This window comes from Urocitellus parryii, chromosome 1 (assembly GCF_045843805.1).
Source record: "Urocitellus parryii isolate mUroPar1 chromosome 1, mUroPar1.hap1, whole genome shotgun sequence".
In the NCBI taxonomy this organism is placed as follows: domain Eukaryota; kingdom Metazoa; phylum Chordata; class Mammalia; order Rodentia; family Sciuridae; genus Urocitellus; species Urocitellus parryii.
This window is the reverse complement of record NC_135531.1, coordinates 20,637,240-20,665,030: the sequence shown is the minus strand read 5'-3', so window position 1 is coordinate 20,665,030 and position 27,791 is coordinate 20,637,240. Positions and strand designations below refer to the sequence as shown.

Sequence of the window (27,791 nt, the reverse complement as noted above, 5' to 3'; positions counted from 1 at the left end):
GGAGCTCCGCCCACTTCCGTTTCCCCGCCTACTCTGGGTGTTTTCCTGCCCTGCTCCGCGGGGGATTGTGGGTATCTGCAAGGCGGGGAAAATCTCAAGGGAAGGAAGTCGGAGAGAGTTCGTCGGACTGCGAGATAGGCCAAGAACTACAATTCCCAGCAGGCTGCGGGGCCGCGGAGGCCGCGGTGGAAAGCGGGCAGGAGAGCCCTGCGCGCGCTGCAGGAATGGAACGTTGCTAGAGTGCGCGGGTCTGGCTGCTGGGGGCTGGAACCGCACGCTGGGAGCTGTCGCGCGCCAAAGCGGGAATCTGGGAGGCGGGCAGTTGTGCAATTAATGCAGGTATTTAAAACTCCTGAACCTGTGGACGCCATGCACAGGTAAGTCGACTGCAGAAGAGGGCAGAGCATGAATGGACCGTCTCAATTCTTTTAGGCCGCGCATGTTGCTACTTTTGCTAAGATTGTTACTAATGCTGTATTGTTGCCTAGAGCACCTTTTGGGGGGAAATGGATGGATGGATGTTTTAGAGCGAGGATCAGCGTGCAGTTTTATTTGGCGTCTCTAAATGGGTTTTTCTCCTACCATTTTCATTCACTCACATTGCTCTTCCTCTCCCCTTGTTCGCTCCACGGGAAGAAATTCTTGAGGCCTTGTACGGGATCCTAAATCAAAACTCCTTTTGGATCTCTCCCCCACCCCCACCCCGTTTTTCCTTTCATTCTTGGGAACTCGCTGAAGGCACGTAACAAATGCAATTCTTTTAGCTGCTTTGAAAGTTGTCTACAACCCATAATTTTTTACTTCTTGCATGCCTACCTTGGACTTTTTTAGGGGTGTGCTTTCAAAAGGAATGGGGTATTGTGCCCTTCTGCAGGAAGCACCTCCAGGAGATTCCGGACCAGAGTAGCAACGTTACCACCAGCTTCACGTGGGGATGGGATTCTAGCAAGACTTCTGAACTGCTGTCAGGCATGGGGGTCTCCGCCCTAGAGAAGGAGGAGGTGGACAGTGAGAACATCCCCCAGGAACTGCTCTCTAACCTGGGCCACCCTCAGAGCCCCACACGGAAACGGCTGAAAAGCAAAGGGAGTGACAAAGACTTTGTGATCATCCGCAGGCCTAAACTCAATCGAGAGAACTTCCCCGGTAAGAGATGAGGGGAAAACTGTCAGTTATATAGGGGGTAGATTGGATTGTTTTGTTGGTAACCCTTCGCTGGGGGATCTTTTAAATTTTTCTTTCAGAATTACTTAATTAAAAGTTATTTTCCAATAAAGTGGGACCAGTGCTTATTAAAATCTTCTGAAATCTTTCTAAGTCTCTAAGTCTTCTAATGCACAATCTACTTGAAACTTTTAACCCATGAAAAGACTTTGCTGCCTTTTTCCTTAGAAGGGCATCTGCCTGCCCAAAGTCCAGCTCAGTACCACTGATAAATGGGAACATAAACAATGATCTTCTTTTAGGATCCCTTTTGTTTATAATTGCTGCTTTTTACTTCATTAAGCTTTCTGCCTTAATCACATTAGCTATTTGTCAATAGATTGCTAAAATGAATGTTATTCAAAGTGGTGGAAACTTGTCTCCCAGGTCCACGCCCAAATGGGCTTCTCCTGGGATGTTCATCTCCATTACTGTGGCATTATCCTTTCAGTCACCCAATACAGAAGATGAAACCTGATTTTCTCCTTTCCCAATGTCTAATCAATCTTTGTAGCTTTCCTTCTTGTCTAGTAAATATTTCTCAAGCTCTCCTCATTTTGACTGAATTATTGTTATGGACTCATGATTTTCACCTTCTTTTCCCCAGGTCCATTCCCCAGAGTTGGAATGGATTGACCAAAAGAGAAATCACCGTATATTATTCTACTTATTGATTGATTGACTTTTGGTATCAGGGATTGAACCCAGGGGCACTTAATCACTGAGCCACATCACCAGCTGTATTTATTTTGAAACAGGGTCTCACTAAGTTTCTTAGCGCCTCACTAAGTTGCTGAAGCTGCCTTTGAACTTGCGATCCTCCTGTCTCAGCCTCTGGAGCAGCTAGGATTATAGGCATGTACCACCATACCCAGCCTATTTTTTATTTTAATGAGACAGGTTCTCGCAACGTTGCTTAGGGCCTCACTAAATTACTGAGCCTGGGCTTTGAACTTGTGATCCTCCAGCTTCAGCCTCCCCAGCTGCTTAATAGCTTACAGACTTTCACCCCTGTGCTCAGCTTATTCTCTTTTTAGTACCTCCCCATTTCCTGGTTTCTTAAGCAAGTGAATGAATGCCTCAAGGTGGACAGAACCCTGAACCCTGGAGTACTCAAAGCCATAGGGTAAACATAGAACATTGACCTGGAGGTAATGAATTTTGCTTGCTAATAAATAATTTAAAACATTAATTCAGCAATATTTGCTAAGCATCTACTATGTGCTTAGCATTGTTCTCGGTGCTGAGGATATAACACGGAGCAAACATTCCTACCCTTGTGGAACATTCATTGTAGTGAGGGAACACAATAAACATAATAAATATGGTATTTCATGCAGTATTGTTAGAAAGTGATAAGAATGATGCCTAAAAACAGAAATTAGAGCAAGCCAGGTGGGAGTGGAAGTCCCAGGGGTGGAAGGTAGATTGCAGTTTTAAATAGGAGACTGAGGGAAAGCCTCAGTTGGACAGTGGCTTTAAGCAAAGGCATAAAGGAGGTGAGGGACTATGCCATGCAAATATCTTGGAGGAAAGAGCCCCAGGTAAAAGGAACAACTCTTGCAAGATCCTGGAGAAATGGATGACATGTTTGCCCAAGGAACAAGAAGGAAGCCTTATACCAACAGTGGGAAAGGAAATCAGAGGGGGAGGAGAGGCTAGAGGTGGTGTTGAGCAGAGCTGTGATGCAACCCTGTGGAACCTTTTGAAAAAACTCTGGTTTGCTCAGACTAAACTGCCTGGGATGGAGGATAAAAGTCAAGATGTGTGGGGGAGGATCAGCAGTAATCAGATTCTGGATATATTCTGACATTAGAGACAGTAGAATCAGGAGGCTGTTGAATTATCTGTGGAAGAGGTGATTAGAGTCTAAATTGGGTTAGTGATGATGGAGAAGACAGATTAAAGAAATAAGAGCCAAGGTAAATAAGTACATCTCTAAGTTCTCCCGTGTGGCTTTGTTTGCAGAAAAGTTGATGAGTTGATTGCTTGTTTGCTTTAAAAAAATCTGTTTCCTCAACCCTTTCTTTAGAAAAGAGAGCCTTGTCCAACTTATGGCATGAAAATCCATACCAAGAATTCGAGTTATTGGGAGAGACGGTAGAAGGTTGTGATGAGGTCAGGTAAATCTGAATTTGAATCCTTATTTTGCTGTTTACCCGCCTTGGAAAGCTGTTGGAACTCTCTGAGTTATAGTTTCAAGGCCTGTGAAATGGAATAATAATTCCCACTTCCTAGGTTGCTGTGAAGACTGAGGCTGCACATAAATAAAGCTCTTTGTATGCTGCTGACACATAGTGCTCCATAAGTAAACCCAGTTACTATTAGTCACCAAAATTTCTGACACCTATTTGAGAGACTGTTTTTGGTTTTTAACCATTATACTGTTAGTCTGATCCTAGAAATATAGACTTTTTATCTTTAAAATTTAATGTCACATGCTATTTTTAGTGTCTGCAATGTAGCACTAGCAATTTGGTGCTTAACTGACCAAACATGGTGAAAGATACTTTCTGCTAAGATGAACATATTTTGATCAACTTATCCAATGCAATTTGATTGCTATATGTCATTCCACATTCATATATACAAATATAAATAAAAAGACATTTTAAAAATATAGTTGTAGATGGACATAATAACTTTATTTACTTATTTTTATGCTGTCCTGAGGATCGAACTCCAGTGTCTTAACATGTGCTAGGCAAGCGCTCTACCACTGAGCTCTACCACGACTCCAACTCCTAAAAATATATTTAAGCAAGTCACTGAAACCAGACAGAAGTATAAAGGATGATGCTATCTCCTAGGAATTTCAAACAAGGAGAAAAGAAAATAAATAAAAGCAACTTATACATGGCAATATGTGGCTGTGGCTAACACCAGCTGCAGATGAGTAGCTCAAACAGTGAGTGTTCTGGAGAGCCAGAGAGAGGGAACCCCTTATGCAAAAGTAACTTAATTTCCATCGGGTTGTTGTGGGCAGTCCTCTTTCCCCTCAGCAAAAATGGAGCTTCCAAGGAAAGAGAGGAGCTGAAAATTGTCTGATCAGGGAGTCTAGATTTTAAAATCGACTAAATAAATATATGTCTGAAGTGAAAGAGAACAAACTGACTTATGTTTGGTATCACCTGAGAGAAACAGGGGAGGCAACAGGACACATTTGTATGTACATGGACTTCCATGTGGATTGGTCAGTTGCGATGGATGGGTTGGGGGAGTGGGCCCAGTGATACAGAGTGAGGGACAGCTGGTGTAGAGGATTCCTCATGGCCTCTGGAAGCTTAGGCCTCCAGTGTAGCTGGATCCTCATTCCAGGGAGTTTTGTCTGCAGTTGTCAGGACAGGTGGCTAATAGCTCTGCCAGGATTAGGGTAGGAAAGGCCACACCTGCTGTACATAGAGATCTGATGACTGGTCCAGAGTTTAAGTTTTTGTTAGTTCTTTGCTAAGCATTGTCTTTTTGCAGGCCCCATTCCAGCCTCACATCTGGCAATTAAATCCTCTTCATCTGTTTATTTTCAAAGATTAAAGTTATGTGGCCAGCTTGTGCCAGAACAGGTCTGGTTAGCCCTTGGGGGCCCGTGTATGAAAAGAGTTATGGAGAAACAGCCCAGCAATGAGGCCAGTTATAAGTGAGAAGATGACAGTCACATTTTATTTATGCTTATTAAATGCCTTTTCCTGGCCTTTAAACAGGTGATGACCATGAAAATGTGGTTGAACTAATTTGTGGCTCAGCTCTTCCATGGCTGTTAGACTGCTCGAAATTCCAGACCCTCCAAAGGTTCTTAGTTTGGAGACTCTAAAGTTCAGAGTATATCAGAATCCTCAAGGGAACTGGTTCAAAGTGCAAAATTCCTAAGATTATGAATCAAGAAGTCCTTGAGCCTGGGAATCTGTGTTTCAATACCCCAGGGCAAATGGTCATCCCCAACTTTTTGTTTTTAACCAAGAAGAAGTATATTGCAATCCTGGGTGTTTACATGAAATGAGAGTTTCACCAAACTATATACCTCCTTACCAAGATATTTTCTATTCTGTTCTATTCTGTTCTATTCCATTCTTTAATGAAAGAAAATACTAGTTAAACTTACTAAGTTGATTTCACTACTTATCAATGAGTCTCAGTCAACAGTTCCCAAATTGTAGTTACATAGGAGACTTTTTATGGAACCCTTCAAGTCATCTTGCTTTGTTTTCTGTTTTCCATTCATTCAGCAAATATTTATCAAGCATCACTATAGAAATTGGGAATAAAGACATGTACATAAATAAAAGATCCTGCTCTCAGAGCTTCTATTTTGTACCTGAGTCCCCAAATCTTAGTTTCTACTGTTTCTTTGTAACTCCTTGCATCCCCCAGGATTGAGCAAGCTTTTCATAGAAATAAAGGGTTGTGGGCCAAGGTGTGCACTGGGGACCCCTGTTTAGTTTTTCAGTTTTGCTTTTTGGCCCATCTAGCCAAAAAATAAGAACACCAAAAATGTCAAAAGCTAGCACAATCTAATTTTCTCTTCATTGTTTGTGGGAAGAGGAAGGAGAGCTTATCCAGGATGGCAGAATCTGTGTGTAGTTCCCTAGAATGGAAGCATGGGGTGTTGCTACTTAAAACAAGGCAGAAAAGCAATCATTAAGTGAACCCCCCTCCCTTTAAAAAACACAGTAGCCATGAGCATCAGGATGCGTGCTTCTCTTGCAAGTATAATTTGTTTATTGATGCCTTCAAGAGAGAAGCAACTTTTTTTTAAAGTTGAAATTTGGGAGATGGTTAAGATTACTTTGAATTTTCTGTTTGAATCTGAGTGTAGGAGACATTCTGAGAAAAATATAGTTCAAGTAAGAGATGTTAACTATATTGCACAGATCAAATGCATAGAAAACTCTCCTATAGGGCTGGGGATATAGCTCAGTTGATAGAGTGCTTGTTTTACATGCATAAGGCCCTGGGTTCAATCCCCAGCACCACCAAAAAAAGGAAGGAAAACTATAAGTCCCTCCCTCTTTCCAGAGGAGACATGGAAGATGATGGGTTACAGAGGTATGGGAAGCTGGGTCTGTGCCTGAGGAGAAGTTTGAAAGTGGTGGGTGAGGGTGATCAGCAAGCTCTCTGCTCTGGCCAGTTTTTGCCCTGGTCTGGCTGGGAAGCATGTTTTGCTGTTGTCCATGTCTTTTAAGATTGGAATCTTTATCATTGTGTACAGCTTTAATCAGTACGTAGCTTCAGTGGGTTAAGCAGAAGCGAGTGGAGAAGAGACCTAGATTTTCCCTTCCTCTCTCAGCAAACAGACCAGGCCGCGATGTAGTCAGGAATCCAGGAAACAGATGGCTGATGTTTTGAGAATTAAATATGGGAAGTAAAATTAGATTAAGCATATCACATCCTGGATGCCAGCCATTAGAACAGCTACTGAAGACAAACTTCTGCCTGTCTGCTCAGACAGCAGCCAGTTCCAGGCTGTTGCACCCCAACACAGGGGCCCTGTGAATTATGCTCTGTGGTCAGCTGAGTGGAGCCCTGGATGCTTGGCTTTTAGCTCAGACTCTATGTCCTGAGCTGTTGCTTCTTCCATTCGGTGGCAAACCCTTTGGAACTCTCAGCATCTTCGCGTTTTGCTCCCTCTCCCTCCACTGATCTCTTGCTAGCCCTGATTGATTTCTTTTTCCATAGCAAGTCATAATTTAATTCTCACCTTTGCTAAACTTTTAGAATAAATCAAGTACTGTTCACAATAGGAAAACATAAACTCTTAAGAGTATGAAGGAGGTAGAAAGGGTCCATGTTTCAAAGTCAGACCTGGGTTTGAATTCCCACTCTGCCATGCACTAGTTGGGTACTTTGCAGGTACTATACCTCCACCTACAGGGCCTCTGCCACCTGGCAGGTCATCAGGCTTCCCACTTCTTGTGACTGCACCTCACTGTGAGGTAGGGTAGTTTGGAAACCCAAGTTTCTTGCCTCTGCCCTCTAAGAGTTGTTGTTACCTTGGTGAAGTTATTTAACCCCACTAAGATAAATTTCCCCACAGATGATCATACACAGGTTGCCCCAAAGATTGCATCACTGTTCTTCCATAAATGCCTGAGACTTTTTAGGGCTTCCAGTAGGTGGCAGTTTTAATTGTTAGGTTATGTTTTTGTTTATTAGTTCATCTCCTAATGAGGCCACTGGGCAGGAGCTGTGATTCCTAACTAGCTCCCAGCACAGTCACGTCTTTGAAAGAGGAGTCACAGGTCAACCTTATCATTTTACAAATGAGGAAACTGGTCTTAACAGGCTTATATTTAAATTAAAGCCAGCATTCTTTGGAGTATTGATCATTCCTTTGTGAAATACCAGTTAGGCAGTTTCTAATATTCAGTGTTGGGCTTTAGGCACTGGGCATGTATTTATTGGTTAATGAAGATTAACCAATCACATTAAGAAAATTAACACATTTATAGCTTGGATGAATGTTGAGAGCCACAGCCTGGTGCCTGGCATATTACCAGAAAGAGTGGTTGAGAGGTGATGCCAGCTAGCCATTAAGATGTTGATAATTAAGTTAAGCTGTGTATAATTGCTGTGACTGGATGATGCTGGATTGAAACCGGCTGTCTATTCAGTTGTATATGGACCCCTGCTGTCTGGCAATATGGCGGCTCCTGCTGCCCTGGGTGCCCATTGAGGAGTTCCCAGTTGAGCTCTCTCTCGGGGACTCCTGGAGAGTTCGCATTGCTTGGTGAGGTTCAAGTGGAGGGAGTTCCAGTTGGTGTGTGGTGTTCCTGGAAGGGCCCTGTGGGTGGCGTTTGCAGGAGTTCGGGCAATAAAGGAGTTGCTGTTTGAACCTACAAGTGCTTCATGGTGGCTCGGTTATTTTGTGCCCAGCCAGACTGCGGCAGATGAAAGGGGAATAAAAGGTATATTGTATTTCATAAATACTTATCAAGTGCCATTTATGTGTCGGACATTGTGTGAGGTGCTGAATGTGGAAGCCTGGGCGTAGGGCTTTGTTGGTGACCTGGGAATGCTTCTCTGAGCAAGAGCTGTTTGAGCTGAAGTCTGGAGGAGGAGGGGGAGGAGCCAGGCAGTTGGAGACAGAAGTTGCAGCACAAAGCCTCCTAACTCCAGATTGTTCTCTTGTGTGCTCAGCTTCATTGCCTGGGTGTGCTAGCTCTACCTTCATCTTTCTGGCTCCATTTTCTTCCTAGCAGTTTTAATTAACTGTTTCCTATTGCTCTTCTGTTTTTTCCTTTTTTCTTACATCTTTACAATAAAATTAAAAGCACCAAACTTGTATTTTATTTTGTATTTTGTATTTTTTATCTTACCTGCCTTGCATTTCTCAGCAAGCTTTCTTAATTTCCTTTCCCACCCATCTTCAGTGGACCCTCTTGGCGCCCTGTCCACAGCCCCCATGAAGCTCACCATTCCTGTAATGCCAGAGGCTTTCTGGCATTGTGACTCTGTGCTTGAGGGCTTTCTCTGGAAGGGAATGCTAGGGAGTTAACAGCAGAGAGACTGATAGCCCTCATGAACTCACCAGCATCCATGCCCTTGGGCAGGACAGCTATGGGGCAATTCCAGATAGTCTCATAGAGTCCCCAGAAGATTTGAATCCCAGCTGCCCATAACAGTAACTTACTTATTGACATGCCTTGAGTAAGCTTCCTTCTCTTCCATGTCTCCATTTTTTTTCTTTTCTTCCTTCCATTGCTTCCCAAAGAAACGACTGGAAGTCATGTTCTCAGGGTCTGTCCCCAGGAATCTCAAACTTAGGAGGCAGATATGAGATTTTGGTGAATCACACTGTGCAGCTCTTGTCAACTCTCTTCAGATCTTGTATTTTCGCCTGTTGGTAAAAAACTAAAGCACGTATTGAAAAGAAGACATTGTCATAAAAGGAAAACATGCAGATTTAATGAGGGAAAGAGAGGAATAAAGGTGAGAATGATTGACTAGCTCTCTGCTGCATCATTTTATCCTTGCTCATACATCATTTTATCTTCATGGTTTTGCAAGATAAATCTATTTATTCTCATTCCTGTAGATGGAACATCGAGGCCCAGAGAGATTAAGTAACTTACCTAAATTCACAGTAGTCAGGGCAATCTTGCTGGGACTCCAATCAAAGTTGGGCTTCTCCCTCAGTACAATAATTCTCAAACTCCCGGAGGCTACTTACTTGGATCATCTTTGTAGATCATAGTAAAGCCTGAACATGTTAGCAACTGTATAATTTTTTTATCAGATCAAATACGAAAATATGCCCTATATATGCAGGAGGAAGCAAAGAATGAAGAACTAAGGAAGGAAAACTTGAAAGAAGTGTCTTTCAACATTTTTTGGATTTGAGGAGCAGGCAGGAACTTGATTTAAGAACCTCTGTCCTCTGCCTGCGTTGACTCTGGAGGAATGCTGTGGTAGAAAGGTTGTCACACTGAGGACCCTCAGTATAACCTCCAGCTGTCTCTCCAGGTTGAGGACCACCGTCAGCATGGGTGATTTGCCTTTATCCCACTACCCTTAGTTTTCATGGCCTCAGTCAGTCCTTTAACTTTGTTACGTACTGAGAAGGACAGGCATTGATAGAGCCTGCACCTGTATCCTGCCACCATCTCTAGAGAGACTTCCCTGCCGCCGCTGCACTCCCATGTACTGCAGAACACCCTGGGCCCTGTTGTAGGTTATCACCGTACTTCACTGAAATTCCTTATTATCCCTCTCAAACTCTGGGCAAATGCAGATTAGGACTATGCTGTGTTTATCTTTGTATCCCTAGAACAGACCTTTGCATGTAGTACATGTTCAGTAAATGTATGAATGGATGGAGAGATTAGACTTTGTGCTTATTTCTGGAAATATAAAGAATGTTAAAAAGCAGAGTGGGGGGTCGTTTGCAAAACTTGTGGACTGCGGGGGGGGGGGGGGCGGGGCTAGAGAAATGAGGAAGTAAATAAATAAATAAATCATGGTAGATAGGACCTGTCCTTGAGGATGTCTTGCGAGGCCTTCAAAGCATAGCAGTTGGGCCTTACATACCAATTTGATTTTGAAATGAATAACAGCCTGGGGAGCAAGGATGCTTGTCTTAGTGACCCAGAACATCATGATACCTTGATGGGCTAGGGCCTCATTCTGTGCCACCATTTACGTCCCTGCCCGTGGCTAGCCGACTGGCAATGAAGGGGAAAAGGACAGGACCAGTAGTCTTGGTTCTTTCTCATACTGCTGAGAAAGTGAGGTGCTTGGATTGGACAGAAAAGCAAAGGTGAGGCTGAAGAATTCAGTTAGTGTTAAATCCCCCTTTTAAGCTAACCATTGTGAACCCTTAGCATGCTTAGCAAGACTCAGTTCACTTGGCAAGGAAGAAGAATGGTGATAAGAAAACTTTTTATTTTTGTTTTTGTTTTTTGTTTTTTTTTTTTTTGTCTTACAGGTGTTTCGTGGGACTCCCTCCCAGATGAGCTGCTCCTGGGGATCTTCTCTTGCCTCTGCCTCCCCGATCTGCTGAAAGTCTCCGGCGTTTGTAAGAGGTGGTACTGCCTCGCGTAAGTATTCTGCACCCCTTTGGCACAGATGAGGGAGGAAGGGAAAGAGATGAATTCACTTCAGTCTGGTGAAACTAAAAGCCAAGAAAGGTACAGAAGCCCTAGCAGACTGTCTTAGTTTTAATAATAGTGTCTTCGTTTCACAGTGGAAGAGAGGAGTTTCCTGGAAGTGTAAACTTTACCCTTTTCTGACAACTTCTTGGCCTGGTATTCAGTTTGGCACCTGTTTACCAGGTGTGTTGTCTGGGCCAAGCAGTGGGCTAAGAGCAGAGAGAGTTCTGGAAAGCCATAAAGACAGTGTGCCTCACTCCAGAGGCCAGGTATGAGCACAGATCCCCGTGTGAGCCTCGCCTCTGCCTCTTACACTCTGCACGACTTGAGTGAGGTACTTGATGCTAACTAGCCTCGGCCTCCCCGTCCCTTGTGTAAGCCTGCAGTGATGCTTCCCTCAGTGTAGTGTGGCTGTGAGGATAAACTGTACTGCTGGTGCAGTGCCTGCCTCCGGGCATGTTGAGTACCACCCTAGGTGTTTTTTGGTAACAATTTTTAGGTGTAGATGGTGGGCTGGGAAGACAGTAACAGGCCTGAAGCAAGAAAAAGACTGAGGTTTTTGTTGTTGTTTATTTTTCCAGTGCTGGGGATGGAACCCAGGGCATCCTGTGCACTAGGCGCACCCTGCCACTGACCTGCATTCCTAGTCCTGAGGCTGCTTTTTAATCGAAACTTTCTTTTTTTTTTTTTTTTTTTAACCAGTTCCACCCTTCCCCATCTCCGCTTTTGTGTTTGGAGACCATCTATCTGGTTTCTCTCTCCACGTATTCAGAACTCCCTTCGTGAGACAGCAGGAGGCCTTCCAGGGTGTCTGGAAACAAGACAGCATAGGCATTGGCAGGAGCAGGCTGTATGCTTAGAAGGTGAAAGAATTTGCACGCCTGTAGTGCTGGCACGATGGCTGAGCTTTACTTCTCCCCACCCAGGAAACCCCACTTTGGTTTTCCTTTCCCACCAGCAGTGCGTTTGTCCACTCCATGCAAAATCTCAGCCTTTAAAAAAAAAAAAATTGTGTTGTACATATTTAAGGTATGCAACATGATGGTTTAATATACAAATAGTGAAATAGTTCTGTGCTTGAGGAAATGAATAAATCCATCATTTCACAGTTCCCTTTTCTCTCTTTTGTAGCAAAAACACTTAAAATATACTTTCTTAGCAAAAATCCCAAATACACTACAATATTCCTAGCAGTCCTCATGTAGTATCTTAGATCTTGAGACTTACTTAGCCTACATATCTGTTGCTTTGTATCTTCGACCTCTATCTCCCCCTCTTGAAGTCCATTGCTCTTCATTTCAATTGTCAGAAATGTAAATCAATGATATTTATTAAGCACTTACTATGTGCCAGGGGCTGTGTTATCAGTTTAATCTTCCATATAGTCTTAAGTGACAATATCCATACTATTTCAGTTTTAGGAACAGTAGGTTGAGAGGTAAGTGGGAAAACAAGAATCTAAGGTCCAGCTGACTACACAGCTGTAACCCTAACTAGTTATATTTGGCTTGGGGTTCAGACAGCTCTTGAATTCATCTTCCTGTCTATGCTTAAGATGGATGTTATTCAGGAACAATGTGAATGTTCCAGAAATTTCCCCAGGTTGTTACAGAATGCTTAGTAAGCTGTTTTTGCCTCCGTGCAAATAGAAATGTCAGGCATGAGATCTGAGATAACCAGCGGGTAATCCAGTGTCATTTTCTTGGAAGTAGATTTTTGTCTGGGCAAGAGAAAGATTCAAAGCATTCCAGTCTCTTATGGATATCTTATCTACAGTCTGCCCTTTTCTAATAATAGGGGTCAAATCACACACTGATAATTTCTATATACCAAAAGTTTCAAAACCCTGGCCAGTGGGCCACTTATTTCAAGTACTATTAAAAAAAAAAAAGAAAATTCTGCTGCACCTAAGAATTGAGAATATCCCCTCATGTGCTTATATTTCACATTTTATTTCATTTGCTTGAATTCATCTGTGGATACATTTTTTGAACCTCCCTTTTATTTTAGAAACACTGTAACCTAATATTTTCCCTTTTTCTTTCACAGTAGTACACATACACACATGTACATACATACACATATGGGTGCATGTGATTGATTTCAGTGTAAGATACTATAAAGCAGAGCTGAACTATGACTGCTTTTTCCTAGACAATATCTATGATAGCTGTATCTCATAATAAAATAGTGATAAAATAGAATAACTTTGTTTCTTAAGTTCTATTTGCATGTTACTTTTGGAAATTGTGGTGATCTCTTCACAGATTTTGTTGTTGTTGTTGTTTTTCAGTACTAGAGATTGAATCCAAGGCACTCTACCACTGAGCTATAAACTATGTCCCTAGGCCTTTTTATTTTTTATTTTAAGAGAGGGTCTCCCTCACTTACAAAAGATCACCTTGAATTTGCAATCCTCCTTTCTCAGCCTCCTGAGTACTAGGATAGTAGGTATGCCCCACCTGGGATAGTAGGTATGCCCCACCAAGCCAGGTCTGTTCATGCTTAATGACAATGGCAAGAGGTATCATTTAAGAAACTTTGAAACTGCTCATCTAGTAAATAATCAAGTGATTTGAATAATCAGTTTTGGGGGTGGGGGCAGGACTGGGGATTGAACTCAGGGACACTTGACCCCTGAGCCACATCCCCAGCCCTATTTTGTATTTATTTAGAGACAGGGTCTGAGTCGCTTAGCATTTCGCTTTTGCTGAGGCTGGTTTTGAATTTGAGATCCTCCTGCTTCAAGCCTCCCAAGCCCATGGGATTACAGTCATGTGCCACCACATCCATCTTGAATAATCAGTTTTAAAGTTGTCATATTGAATTGAAAACTAGATTTTTAAAATAATATTCAGCTTTTTAAAAATTTTTTTGTTATTGTTGTAGATGGACACAATACCTTTATTTATTTATATGTGGTACTGAGGATTGAACCTTGTGCCTCACACATGCAAGGCAAGTGCTGTACCGCTGAGCCACAACCCCAGCCCCTGAAAATTAAAATTTTATTCTCTGCTTCTAGATCATTGAAAGTGCTAATTTTAGCATTGAATCACTTAAATTAGAAATATATAAAAAGTAAAATGTGTAAGTTTATTCATATTATGATCAAGAAATATTTAGTAGTGTCTTTAAAATATCTTAGCTATTTGCATAGTCATCTTTGAAGTAAAATTTCCTTCAAGGGGATTTAGCAGCTGTGTCTCACTGGTTAGTAATATCTTTGAGCGCCTCCAGCATTACCTGTGACTACTTACCAAGTCAAGCACCTCCTCTTTTCTAGGTTTGATGAATCTCTCTGGCAAACCCTGGACCTCACAGGTAAAAATCTGCACCCAGATGTGATCGTTCGTCTGCTGTCTCGAGGCGTGGTGGCCTTCCGCTGCCCCCGATCATTTGTGGACCAACCCTTGGTTGAACATTGCAGGTAAAAAAGTAAACTCCCTAAAAAAGGCTCTTTTCTAAACCTTGAGGTGAACACAGAGCAAGACGCCTTTGTTTCTTTATCCAGCCTTACAGCCTGTGACAGATCCTCTTTGCAGTGTGGGACATTAGGTACACATCGTGCCCTGTGGCCTTCGGGTTGAAATATGGCACAGGTTTCAGTGATGTCACTCTGATTTTAACTCAGGGTTTCTACTGTACTCTTCCTGGGGTTAAAGGTGTTCATTGAGGGGCTGGGGATGTAGCTCAGTGGTAGAGCACTAGCCTAGATTTATGAGGCACAGAGTTTGCTCCCCAGTATCACTCCCCCCCCCCACACACACACACACAAACACAAAAGGTGTTCATTGAGCTTTTCTTGTTGGGTCCTCAGCAGGTAGAGATCGTGAAGATTCGAGGCACGCGACAAACAGCCTCTGTCTTTCCCCACTGCCCATTTCTGACAAACAGAAACGTACAAGTGGTGTTTTCAGATTTGTAGCTTGTGCTTTCAGTCCTGTTGTGGACAAACTTGGGCAGATTTACAATGGGAGGGTGGGGGGAATCCCTCTTTGTTTTTGGTTTCTTTTTTTGTTGTTTGTTTGTTTGGTAGACTGTTTTGAAAAAATATTTCTCTGGCACTGCTAATTATGCAGCATTAAGGGTTGGTGCTGTCTCACGCTTGAGTAGAATAACTAGACACTGAAGAGAGAAAGAAGCCGGCCACAGCAGAGCTAAGGGTGAAACGTGTCTCCCCACCCTAGGACTTTTCCCTTCTCTCCATCATTGAATCATGTCCCGGCTTCTTTCTCCCCGACTCATGCCTTTTCTTAGTCTTCTGTACATGTGTGATTCCTTTTGTTCTCTCCAGAATTCATTCCTGGCTGCTTTTCTTCTCATCTACGTGCTGTTCTCAGACATGTTTATGTTCAGGACTCTCACATCCTTATCTGTAGCTCAGCCTTCTCTTTTAAGCTCCCTATTTCTAATTAACTAAAGACTTCCAAACCTGAATTTCTTCCAAGTACCTCAATGTTAGCATATCTAAAATTAAACTTGGCCTCCTCTTCTGTCTTCCCTGTTCTAGTGCATAACCACTGCCACGTACCCACTCACCCTCGCCAGAACCAGGATCATCATAGGAACTGGGACAGTATTGGCAGCAGTGTCTGCACTTGGCAAAGATCCTTTTGAATTTACAAAAAAAAAAAAAAAAAGAGTGGGCAACAACAAGTAGCAATTTGTTTTATGACCAGAACTATATTCAATACATGAAATGTGTATTTAGGGTCTTATTTGTGATGGATTGCTCATTTGGGGAAAAGAAAGGACCTGATAGGACCTGAGTGCACTTGTGGCAGCCACCTCACGGAGAACTCCTTTTTGTCCTCTTTATTCAGCCCTTTTCGTGTCCAGCACTTGGATCTGTCTAACTCAGTTATAAACGTATCTACCCTCCATGGCATTCTGTCTCAGTGCTCCAAGTTGCAGAATCTAAGCCTGGAAGGCCTCCAGCTTTCTGATCCCATTGTCAAGTGAGTAGCAACCAAAACATGTGACAAAGGCATTTTCTTGTATTTGTTAAACGTGTACCCTGTCTGTAACTAGGGGCCACTTCCGTTCGTGTCCAGATGGACACACAAAATATCTCGTGCAGTGCTCCAACTTCTGTAGAACTTTCCAGAACTTCATGCACGATCCATGCCTCATTCATGGGTGAGATGGATAATTATAGTGCAACATGTTTGTTAAATGGATTGGTGACTATGAGGCATTGAGAGAGGCCAGTTAAATTTGGGGAAGACAGCCTTCTCAGAGGAAGTGACTTGTGAGTCAGGTATTAAAGACATTCACATAGAACTGTTGGACAAAGGATGCAGCTGAGGTAAAGCTGCTGGTGCCATGTACTAAGTGAGCTCTTTAAGTGTGTGCTCATTCCATTCTGAGAGGATCCCACGAAATATGTTCTTATTGTTTCCTTCTTATGGCTGTGGAAACTGAGGCACACAGAGGCTGAAGGTCACACTGTCCAAGGTCACACTGTTAGTGGGTGATGAATCAAGATTTGAACCTGTCATTAAGACATGATTTCAGAATAATGGCTCTTAATCACTAAGTTGCCCTCAACAAGGTATTTAGGAATGTAGTAGAGGAGAGGGCAAATTTAAGTGATGTAATATTGCAAGAACCTTGTGACTTTTTACATGTGGAAATTTGCTTACAAATGGAATTAATGTTCATCCCATTGCTTGCTTTTTTTTTTTTTAATTTGAAAAGTACATTGATCAGTGTTTCTGGTGCATTTACTCTGTATCAGATACTGTGCCAAGTCCTTTATTTCATTGTATCATTTAATCTTCCTAATATCCCCACAAAGAAGATACTGCTATGGCCATTGCCCAGGTGAATAAAATGAGGCAATGAACCGTGCTGAGTGTCCCAGAGATAGTGAAATGTGAATTTTAAACTCAATCTCATTCAAAGGCCTGTGCACTTAGGACACTAACTTGCTTTCCTCCAAGTTCCTATTGATTGAACAAGAGTGCCTCATCGGTATTCCTTTGGCATTTTTCTCTTTTTCTAGTAATCTTGCGCAGAACTCAAATTTAGTACGACTCAACCTTTGTGGGTGTGCTGGATTTTCTGAGTCTGCCCTGAAGACTCTGCTAAGCAGCTGTTCCAGGTAGGAAAGATTTGAGCCTTGATTATAGAGCTCTTGAATCGGGTGCAGTTACCCTCACATCTGAGCAGAGCTGGATGAACTTTCTGAGCTATTCTTAATTCTCCTCGTTCTTGACAAAGCACAGTATCCTTTGCTTTGCAAAACTTTCCTGCTAAATTCTAGAATCAAATCAATTCCATTTTTATGGGAGAGATGCTTGTATAGTGATTTCTTTTTTTCTGTTTATTTGTTACTATGAAAGCAGGGGGAATGTGGTGTATTTATCACAGTGTAGGTGAAAGAAATCTGTTTACACTTGACTTATGTAGTCAAGTTTTTTCCCCTATAATATCTATAGACCTAACTTGCAGGTTTGATCAAAAATGGTACATTTTAAGTATAAACCATAATAGATGTGAGTGATTCCATTAACATCTTTTATAATGTCAGTGATAAAAGGTACAGAGTTAGAGATATTTCTAAGTGAGGGGATACATGGTTTATAGAATACACAGTACTGTGTGTGTGTATGTGTGTGTAGTATGTTATTTTTTTTTTAAACTATTCCTTTGTCTCTGGTATATAGCATTTGTACCTGTGTCTTATTAGTGATCTGCTAAAAGTCAATTGCCTTTGGATAAGAATGTCATCAATAAGATATAGATGTATAGTGCTACTCTAGTGATTTTGGGAAGTGGAAGGTGTGACTTAGTGGATGATTGTCTTTGAAAACCTCATTGATTCAGTTAACAGAGGCACATTAGACAAAGTGGCATTTTACAACCCTTACTACCATCTACCAGTTTTGTAAAATGTTTTCAGTGATTGCTCAGTCTGTCTGGTTGTTCGCCCACCACCTAGATGGTTTGAGAATGAAAACATATAGGCTGGCATTTCCACTTACAGTCCTGAGATGAGGATTGAGTCTGCAGGAGAGGAGGGGGCTCCCCTTTATTTCCAGAAGAGGGAAACACTAGGATCTTTGCTCAGATCCCCTGAGCAACTTTCAGGAGCAAATGGGGTAGGGAAATGTCAAAGGGAAGAAGGCAGTTTCAGATGAGCAAAGGTAGATGCTTAGAACAGTGGGTGTTCTGTGCATAAAACTGTACGGAATCTCTGGTTTTATATTTTCTTTATTTACTGCTTGAGGCAAATTCATTCCTGTGTGATATGTTCACGTTATCCTTATTACCTTCCTTTTGTGCAGACTGGATGAGCTGAACCTCTCCTGGTGCTATGAGTTCACTGAAAAGCACGTGCAGGTGGCTGTCGCACATGTGTCAGAGACCATCACCCAGCTGAATCTTAGTGGCTACCGAAAGAATCTTCAGAAATCAGGTTTGAACTTCCGGGCCTTGGCAACTGAGGCTTTAATAGTACAAATAAATATGATATATTAAACAGCTCCTAAGTTATCTCAAAGTTAGCCCAGTGCCTGTGTTATTTCCTTTTCCAGGGGAGAAACTGCTGATCAGGAAGGGTTAGGTGAAGGTAAATAGCTAGCGAATTAGAGGACAAGGTTACAAGTGGAAAGGTTTTTTTTTTTTTCAATAGCTTCACATTGCAGTCTCAGTCTGGGCTGCATAAAAGCTAGTTAATCCAGTGACACACATCCACCATGTCTTGATGTTGGTAACTAGCTCATTTGAGTGTAGGAATTTAATATATGGAATACTAGTTTGTAGTGTGCCTTCTCTCCAAATAGCTCCATTTTCAGTGACTGTACATCAGCAACAGCCGTATGATACACCATCAACTGAATATGGAATAATTTATATTAAACAATAATAATTTATGCAGCTGATATTCTAATGGACATTTAGAATCTTTTGAGTTTCTCACTTCTAGAAATAACTTTGGGATGGACAGAGACAAATCTTCAGGCACATTTCCAAGAATGGGTTCTTAAGCTTTGGCTAGTTCTTTCCAGACCACCTTCCAAGGAGTTTAAAATACCACCAGTGTGCAGGATATCCTCCCCCTTGAATACCACCACACTTGGTTCTTCCCTGCTCATGCTCAGGAGAAGGGTTGGCAGTGCTCTAGGTACAGTCCCTTCCTGCACCAGAGTCTCACCATACATTAATGAGGTAGTGGGAGATTCTGACATCTTCTGACACTGAACTTGTTGTAGGCTTGAAAAACTGCCATAAAGCAACTGCTCTTAATTTTGCCTGAGTATAGATTAAACTCTTCTTTTTGTTCTTCCAGAAAAGGTGAAGATAAGTTGTTTACCAAGTTTTAATTAAGAATTATAGATAATAAAATCCAGCTTACTAGATACATTCAGCTCAAGGACAAAGAGAGTATAAATTAAAAGTGATAGTTTTCTTAAATACACCATGGAAATAAAAATTTTAATTAATGCCATTAGTGTAGGACACAATATTGTGTTATATATAAGATAATATGGATTTGGTTTTAGCTCACAAACTGGTGCCTGGCTGCCTGGTTCCAAATACCCATTCTGCCATTTACTGGAGAGCCATGAGCAATTTCCTTATTTTCTGTTCCTGTTTCCTCATCGGCAAAATGGGTATAATAATAGGACCTACCTCTTAGAGTTATAATAAAGAATAAATGAGTTGATGTACGTGCAGCACATTGAATAGTTCTTGGCACGTGGTGAGAGTTACTGTTGGCTGTTATTTCAGCATCACCAGCCAGTATCACTTCCCTCCCTGTGGGGCAGGCAGTTAATGAGATAAGCGCAATGTGATCTTGGAGGACCTAGCTTTTCATCTTGCATTTGACCTTGACTCCCAGCAGATATCAGCTCTGCTCTGAAGTGACAGGTTGGATTGCCTGGTTTTTAAGATCCCTTCTAGCTTTAGTAGATCTGTTTGTGGCCAAGTGAAGGGAACAGTGAAAAGGGAATCTTGTCAGTGACTACTGTTTACTAACACTTCCCACCCAGGGAAGACAAGGCTTAAATTAGGAATGGAAAGGGAGACTAATTTTATCCCTTCTCTGTTTGGTTTTTCCTCTGGTGGTATCAAAGATTTTAAAATTTTACTGATGGCTAGTTGGCCAACTAGACAGTTGGTCACCCAAAACTGTATTATGCACTTTCTTAATTTTGCGGTCATTCATTGAATAAATGTTGATGGAGCACCAGGTTATATGTAGCTGTGTTCCAGAGTTACATAACAATGTGGCCCTGAACAAAATGAAGACAGTCACACTGATTCGGCTTTCATTCTATGTGGGAGCCAGACAGTGAACAAAACTCCCAAATGTTGTGAAAGATAAAGCAGATGAGCAGGTGGAATGTGGATGGAGAAGACTACTCTTAGGTGGACTGGTGAAACAGAGGCCCTCTCTGAGGAGGTGATGCTTGTGCAGAGCCCTGGTTGAGTGAAGGAGAAATCCATGTGGATTTGTGAGATAACATTCTGGAACAAAGGACCAGCAGATGCAAAAGCTTGACATGGCAACCAGTATGTGAGAAGGAGCAAGGGAGAACAGGCAGCCAAGGGCTCTCTAAGCCAAAGAAAAAGTTTTGGGTTTTTTTCTGAGCCATTGGAATATTCTGAGTCAAACAGTGTTATGAACTGAATTGCCTGCCCTGTGTGTGTGTGTTAGTAGGGTATGAACTCAGGGGAGCTATATCCCAGCCCTGTTTTGAGATGAGGTCTCACTAAACTGCTGAGGCTGGCCTCAAGCTTGAAGTCCTCTTGCTTCAGCCTCCTGAGTCACCGGGATTACAGGCATGCACCACCAACAAGCCTGGTTCTGACTTGCCTTTTTTAAAAAGGGCTTACTCTAGTGCCAGGGGGGAAAGTGTGAAGCTGGGAGGACAGTTAGGAGACGAGGGTGATAACATTCATGGTACTAAGAAATGATCAGATTTGGGGTGCATTTTGAAATCCAGCATAGCAAGATTTGGAGACAGATTGGATGTGGGCAGTGAGAAAAACAGTCAAATGTGGTTCCTAGAGTTTGGGCCTAAGCAACTGGATCCATAAAGTTATCACTTTCTGAGATGAGAAGAACTTTAGGGAAGGAACAGATTTAGGGGACATACTGAGTATTTGCTTTTAGATGTAAGTTGGATGCCATCATATACCTGAAATGGATAAGTTGAGAAGGCGGTTGGAAATGAAAGTCTAGACTTTAGAGAAGATGATGTGGCCAAAAATATAGCTGTGAGAAGAAAAAAAATCCTCAACGATAGAGAAGTTTTGTTGTTGTTTTGCATAAATCACATTTATTGATTCATATTGTTGAGCTTGTGTGACTTTTTCTAAATTCTGAAACGTTATCTGTACAATCCCAACCCCCTTACTAGTTAACATTTTGGAATATTTTTTTCTAGGGTTTTTTCTTTCCTGTCTTTCTTTCTGTGAGTTTGTATATGTAAGTGGGTTTGTGTGTGTGCATGCACAACTAAATAGAGTTTACACTGGATTGTAGAAGTTTTGTTTTCAGTGTATCTCCTAATGTTTTTTCATGTCACAGAAAAAAAAATATTTTTAATAATAATGATTAGTATTATATTTCATTAAATAGACAAAGGTTAACAAACTAAACTACCTGAAGGAGAGGTATTTGTAACTATTACTACAGTCAGTATGTTCTTGCATATCTGCATTTTTCTAAGTGAAACAACTAGACCAAAAGGTAAAATGATGTATATTGCTTTGAATATGCTTTAAAATATCAGTTCAGCATCCAAAAAGAAAAAAGAAAAGAAATCACTTTCAGCCTCTGGAAAGGCTGCTTATAAAATCAAATATCCATTTCTGGTGGACGGTTTCATCAATTATTTCATCAGGTCTGGGTGCTTAGAATAGAATTTTTTTCACTTGATGGCTGAAAAGTGGTATTTTTAATTTTATTTAGTATTTGTTACTTTATTTTCTTTTTGACTGCTATTTTTTTCATATATGTATATGTGTGTGTATATGCACATATATATATTTCTCTTATGTGTACAGTAAGACTACTAACTGTTTAACTTGTGTTGAAAACATTTATTCCCAGTTTTCTGATATTTCCGTAATTTTTTTTATTCCAACGTGGTAGACTTTCCCCTTCAGTATGGAGATCAAATCCAGGATCTTAGCCATGAAAGCACTCTACCACTAAGCACCACATCCCCAGCCCTTGCATGGTAGAATTTTCAAAAATATATGTAGTATATTATAAGTGTTTCCTATATGTCTTTATATATCCCAAGATTCAATAAATAATTGCCTATATTATATGTGGAATTTGTTGGGATATATCATTTTATTTATTTATTTATTTATTTTGTGGTGTTGAGGATTGAACCCAGTGCCTCACCCAGGTAAGGCAAGTGCTTCTACCACTGAGCCATAAGCCCATCCCAACACTGTTTTTTAAGACATGATTTCCTCACTGGTTTGAAGTGCCGCCTGTGTATTTGTCTGTATGTACTGTTGTTTTGTTTTGTTCCTTGTTTTTATCCCACCAGTTGCTGATACATAATTAAGCTATGGGTTGTTGTTAGCCAGTCATTTCACACAGCCTTCTCAACACTGCCAGTAGTCTTTCAGATGGACTCTTAGGTTTTCTCAGTAGAAACTTTTATATACCAAGGTGATCATTTTGGTTTTTTCTTTCTAATAGTGCATCGTTAAATTGCATTGTCTCGAACCTGCAGCACAATCATTAAATGTGGTAGTATTGATACTAATATCCTTGTCTTGTTCCTCATTTAGCAGTGACCATCATATTTCTTCATTTTTCCTAGATGTCTCTACCTTAGTCAGAAGATGCCCCAACCTTGTCCATTTGGACTTAAGGTATGTTTTTGTTTTTTATTTTAAATCAAAAGTTGAAAACTCTGGACTGCTCATTGATTGGGGGAGAGGACCCTAATGTTGAATGGAAGGAACTGAGCAGTGGCGTTCTCCATCCAGGGTGGTTTTGAATGTCCTCTCTTCTGCTCTGTTACAGTGACAGTGTCATGCTAAAGCATGACTGCTTTCCAGAATTTCTCCAGCTCAGCTACCTCCAACACCTGTCACTCAGTCGGTGCTATGATATAATTCCTGAAACTCTACTGTGAGTATGTTTTGGTTTTGTATTTTTTTATTTATATTTTTAAAATTTTATTTATTTTTTAATTCTTGTAGAAGACAGGAACCAACAGAGATTCCATTTGGTGTTTAAATCCGTCACTAATAATAGCAAACATTTCAACTTAAATATTAAGATTAGCATATACAAGCTAGCTGGGAAAGACCAGCAAAATAGAAAAGCCAAAGCAGAGTTCTTGCTTGGAATATCTAATAAAGTTGAGTTGACTGAGATTGTTCACTAAACATTTGTTATCACACTGTCAGCATTTTAAAATACGAGAATACTGTGTGGTGTCTTTGAAGGACTTGCAAAAGAAGCTTAAGCAAGCCTTTACCTCCAGAGCACTCGGAGTATAATTGGGAAGGCAGACCCCATGTGAGTGAATGGGTTTCCCTGCCTACCCCACCCCCTGCTAAAAAAAAAAAAAAAAAAAGTTTCAAATCAGCTCTAGTTAACTCAAAAGCCTTCATCTGGACTTAAATAAAAAGTTCTGTAAGAGTGATATACCACCTGGATGGTCAAGGAACATGAAGAGTCATAGCATGTAGGTGGTGTATATTCATGGGAGTCTCCATGCTGTCTGAGCAGAAGGGCTGTCAGTGAAGTGACTTACCCAGGTGTGATGGTGAGTTACTGCCTGAGCTGGGTCTAAATTTGAGAGTTCCTGGAAAGATGCAAAAAGAGTTTGGTGGTTCATCCAAGGTTTAATTTTACCTGCTTAACAATTTCTACAGTCAAGAAATAAAAGCAATTGAATCCATCTTTCTTTTAGGAAGTATTTATACCCAAAGTGTCTTGGGAATAGTATCATTGTCTCTTCATTTTTAAAAGTTTTCCTTTATTTTATCCCAGAGGGCTGTAATAGTCTTCCTAATGACTAATGTAAATGTATAGCAATTTCACTGCAAACCACAAGAGGTCAGTATTTTGCCCTTGGTCAGGTGCTGTTTATTACATTCAGTCAATATATGCTCCATATTAGGCTGCTATGCTCATTTAGCTCAGTATCCAAATGACGGTAACTTAGATTTAGCTACCTACCTAAGGAAGGTGGTGAATTTAAACCAAAACATTATTTAGTTCTCAAATTAATGGTTTGGATCTTGTAAATTAGATTTTCGTAGTTAATGTTTAAATCAGATACTTCAGCTATATCAGGTTAACTAATATTGGGAAATCTGGTACTTGTATGATTAATTATTTTAATGAATGAATGTCAGGGCTCAGGGATTTAGCTGGTATCTCATTTGGAAAAGCATTACCTAAAAAAGATGCCACTGTTTACCTGCATGGCTCTCAAATGTTGGGATCTAAACTCGTAAACATGGGACTCTAATTAAAATTCCTGCCTCTCTATTTTCTAGCATCCAGAACTCCTAGGAGCCTCTAGAGTCTACCCAAAAAGGTTTCTCTGTCATCTTTTCTCTCCTGCCTTTGCCATCTGGGCTCCCACTTCTTTGCCAGGAGAGAATTCTTTTCTGGTTTCTTTTCTCAAGAGAATCTATCCATATGTCTTGTTTTGGTCCCTTCTCTGCAGAAACAAAGAAGCTAAGAAGGTAATAACCCAGACACTTTTCCTCAACCAGAGGTGAGGGGAGGGCTGTGAGCCCTGATATTTTAATGTTTGTGTCCAACGGGATAATTGTACTACCTGTATTAGTAATCCGCACAGCCAGTGTGAACTGACGGTTCAGGCCTGGGCCTGGAATATTTACAGAGAAGGTGTGAACCTTCTCTGCATTATTACTTAGTTTTCTAAATCTTACCTTGAAATAAGAGAAATGGGCATCAGGAGTTTAGTTACAAGTCAGAGTGCCAGCAAAGAGTGAGAACAAGAAGAAAGATACTGTCCTTGAATGTTAAGGCCAAGAGTGTTTCTTTAGGTATAATGTAAACAGTATGATGGTTTTACATGATAAATCCCTTAAGATTTTGTTTGTTCATACCCTATCCTTAAGTCTCTCAAAACAAAATGCCTTGCCCAGTAATTTCATTCTGCAGCTGATATATTTTAAATTCATAATTAAAACTTCCAGGTGCCTCAACAATAATTTCCAGAGAGCCAGTCATCTGTGCTAAAGAATTCAAAGTTATTGACCCCTTATCTAAGAAGTGGGAAAATAAAATTTGAATGTTTGTTCTGTAATAATAATTGAGAAATACTGACAAACTTCAGGTTTTTCCTCCTCACATCCTCTCATATTTATTTCCTTATTCCTAAATTGGTCTTATCTCCCACATCTAAACTCTCTTCTAAATATTGCCTTTACCACTTAAGTAAGAAATCTAAGATGAGGAGAGTAAATTGATCTCTCACATTAGGAGAGACTTAAACATTCTTGTTAGGAGAATCAGTTGAGGCATTTTCAGTTTTAAAAAGGAAAATAGGATTATGTAGATGAGGAGTAAACTGTGAGTTTATAAAGATTTTTTGTTTACTAAAATTGAAAAGAGATCCTGAAGACATTACCATCGTCATTTTACACTTCTTAAATTAGAAATAATGGCTTTTAAGCTCATTTCAGTTCAGTATCGCTGCGTTCATTTACATTCTCCATGTAATGTCAGAGATGCTTGCAGTTTCTCTGTTATAGGTAATGCATGTAACAAGAGGCGGTGTTTTTGTCCTCTTTAAAATTTTGAAGACTCTGATCTTTGACCCCTCAGCCCATCCCATGTGGCTCCCTTCTGTGACTCTGAGAGGGCTGTGTGATTTCCATCCTCAACAAATCTCTCTCCAATGCTGTTGTGGGAACATTTCCTCCTCTGCCATCTGTCATCCCTCCTCCTTTTCTCACTCCCACCTACAGCTCCTTTTAAATATTACCCGCTGCAGAATGATTCACAACTCAGCTGCTTTGGTTATCCCAGAACCAGAATTCTCACAGTCATACGGTTCTTATACACTTAGATTTCACATAAGAAGGATGTGAAGTTAGATGGGATAATGATCATCTTCAGTAATAAGTATAAAGATCTATGGATCGGGACTTGATTCCATAGTCCAGAAAGTAGCTTGCTTTAAAAACAACAGCTATTTGTTCTTCTTGATTTTTTTTTTTTTTTGATTTGTTATGACCTTCAGATCTCACTGTCCCCCTATGAACAAGCATAATTTATTTGAATAGTGCTTTTGTTTTCCACAGTACCCATCATCTTGTATTAAACTAACATCTATTAAATATCTGTGGTGCTTAAGACCCTTTCTGAAATGTAGAATAAATTCAGTTTAGAGGGAAAGTGGGAAGGCTGGAAGAGCCGGTTTAGAACAGAAGGTCTTATAGCCTGTTGAATAGTCACAGGAAACACCCAAGGTTTGGGGGTGGATGAGTGCCATAATCTGAGCAAGGCTTTATAAGGACTCCTTGGACAATGGTGTAGAATGTGCTTGAAGGAAGAGGTTGGAGGCCATGTGACAGTTCTTAAAAATGCACATTTGAGTAATTATTGACAATAAAAACCCAAAGGATGCTTCTAACTCAAGGTCATTGATGTGCTGTTCATTGATCTGCAGTGGGCTTCTGTTGAAATTCCAAAATAAATGTTCTGTTTCCTGAGACTTTGTACTTTGTCCCAACCTGGAGCAAATACAGATCAGAGATGAATTTCTAGGCACATAGATCTGTGTTAAGAATCATTACCAAAACCAAAAAGTATTTACATTTGGAAATAGGCTTCATTTTCTTTTTTGTGAACCAAAATCTCACTGTTGACACAGTTGCTTTTCACCTAATATAAAACACCGAAGAAGGGGACTGACTCACCTATCTGTGATAGGTAAAATGGTAATACATAGAATAGCTTTAAGAGGCTCCTGCCCCCTAGAAAAGTGAGATTTTTTTTTTTTCTCTTAATCTGCACCCAACTCCATGATCTTAGGGAAGTCACTGGTAAGTTTCATCACATATAATGGACCTATTCACTGTGAACTATTATCAAAAACCCTGCTGAAATCTTTTGAGAGTTGGAGCGTCTTTCAAATGAAGGTCATGTCCACATCCTTAAAATCCACCACCGTCTGTGGTGGTTCCAACTGATGCCACAGCAAAACATTTATGTTAATCATCACGAGCTTGCTGCCTCACAGCACAGTAACCCCTTTGAGATCAAGAATGGAGAAAGGAAGCAAACACAGTTGGATTTCAAGTAAACCTTGGAGAGGATTCAAAGGTTGTTAGGAGTCTCATTTAGCAAATGGCACAGGTATGATTTCCAGGTTGTTCCACCTTTACATTTCCTCAAATCATTTACTGTGAATTGCTTCCAATTTGCATTTTGTGAAATGTGGTACAAAAGTAAAAATTGGGCCATGTAGTGAGTCAATAGTTTCCCTAGATATTGCTCCTCTAAAAGTATCTTTCTTCCTTTCCAGTGAACTTGGAGAAATTCCCACACTAAAAACACTACAAGTTTTTGGAATCGTGCCAGATGGTACCCTTCAACTGTTACGGGAAGCCCTTCCTCATCTGCAAATTAATTGCTCCTATTTCACCACCATTGCCAGGCCAACTGTCGGGAACAAAAAGAACCAGGAGATATGGGGCATCAGGTGCCGACTGACACTGCAAAAGCCCAGCTGTCTATGAAATTATTTCTTGTAGGATGGTGTCTCCTCTTCCTTTGGAATGGGGAAAGTAGGCAGGAAGCCCAATTACTGAGCACTGGGCTAGTTTTTATTATTCGTTTTCCCTTAACCTTTATCCTGCAAGTAAATTAGGAAACCATTTTCAAGGGAAAACAATGAAGTGTTGCCTTTTTTTAAATAACTATAAAAGTTTCTGTCAACGCTATGCCCTTAAGAACCTAAGTTGTAGGCCATCAGAAATTTTAGGAGTTTGAGCCTATGATTTCAATTTACTTTTTTACAT

At 40.8% G+C, this 27,791-nt stretch overlaps 1 protein-coding gene across 1 annotated transcript; it reads left to right on the top strand.

Annotated features, from left to right (window-relative positions):
* Positions 1 to 215: 215 nt before the first annotated feature.
* Skp2 (S-phase kinase associated protein 2) lies at positions 216 to 27,791 on the top strand. The gene is made up of 10 exons (XM_026401794.2): positions 216 to 377; positions 875 to 1,146; positions 10,622 to 10,733; positions 14,071 to 14,214; positions 15,611 to 15,745; positions 16,795 to 16,893; positions 18,080 to 18,210; positions 22,592 to 22,643; positions 22,798 to 22,905; positions 27,296 to 27,791. Exons 1-10 carry the CDS (start codon positions 334 to 336, stop codon positions 27,507 to 27,509), a joined length of 1,311 nt encoding a protein of 436 aa, XP_026257579.2. The 5' UTR covers positions 216 to 333; the 3' UTR covers positions 27,510 to 27,791.

Bases quoted from the DNA above. Each gene is read 5' to 3' on its own strand.
- Skp2 (XM_026401794.2), top strand. From the start codon at position 334: ATGCAGGTATTTAAAACTCCTGAACCTGTGGACGCCATGCACAG. The intron at 10,734-14,070 runs GTAAGTATTCTG...CCTCTTTTCTAG, and splicing joins AAGAGGTGGTACTGCCTCGC to GTTTGATGAATCTCTCTGGC. The intron at 14,215-15,610 runs GTAAAAAAGTAA...CTCTTTATTCAG, and splicing joins CCCTTGGTTGAACATTGCAG to CCCTTTTCGTGTCCAGCACT.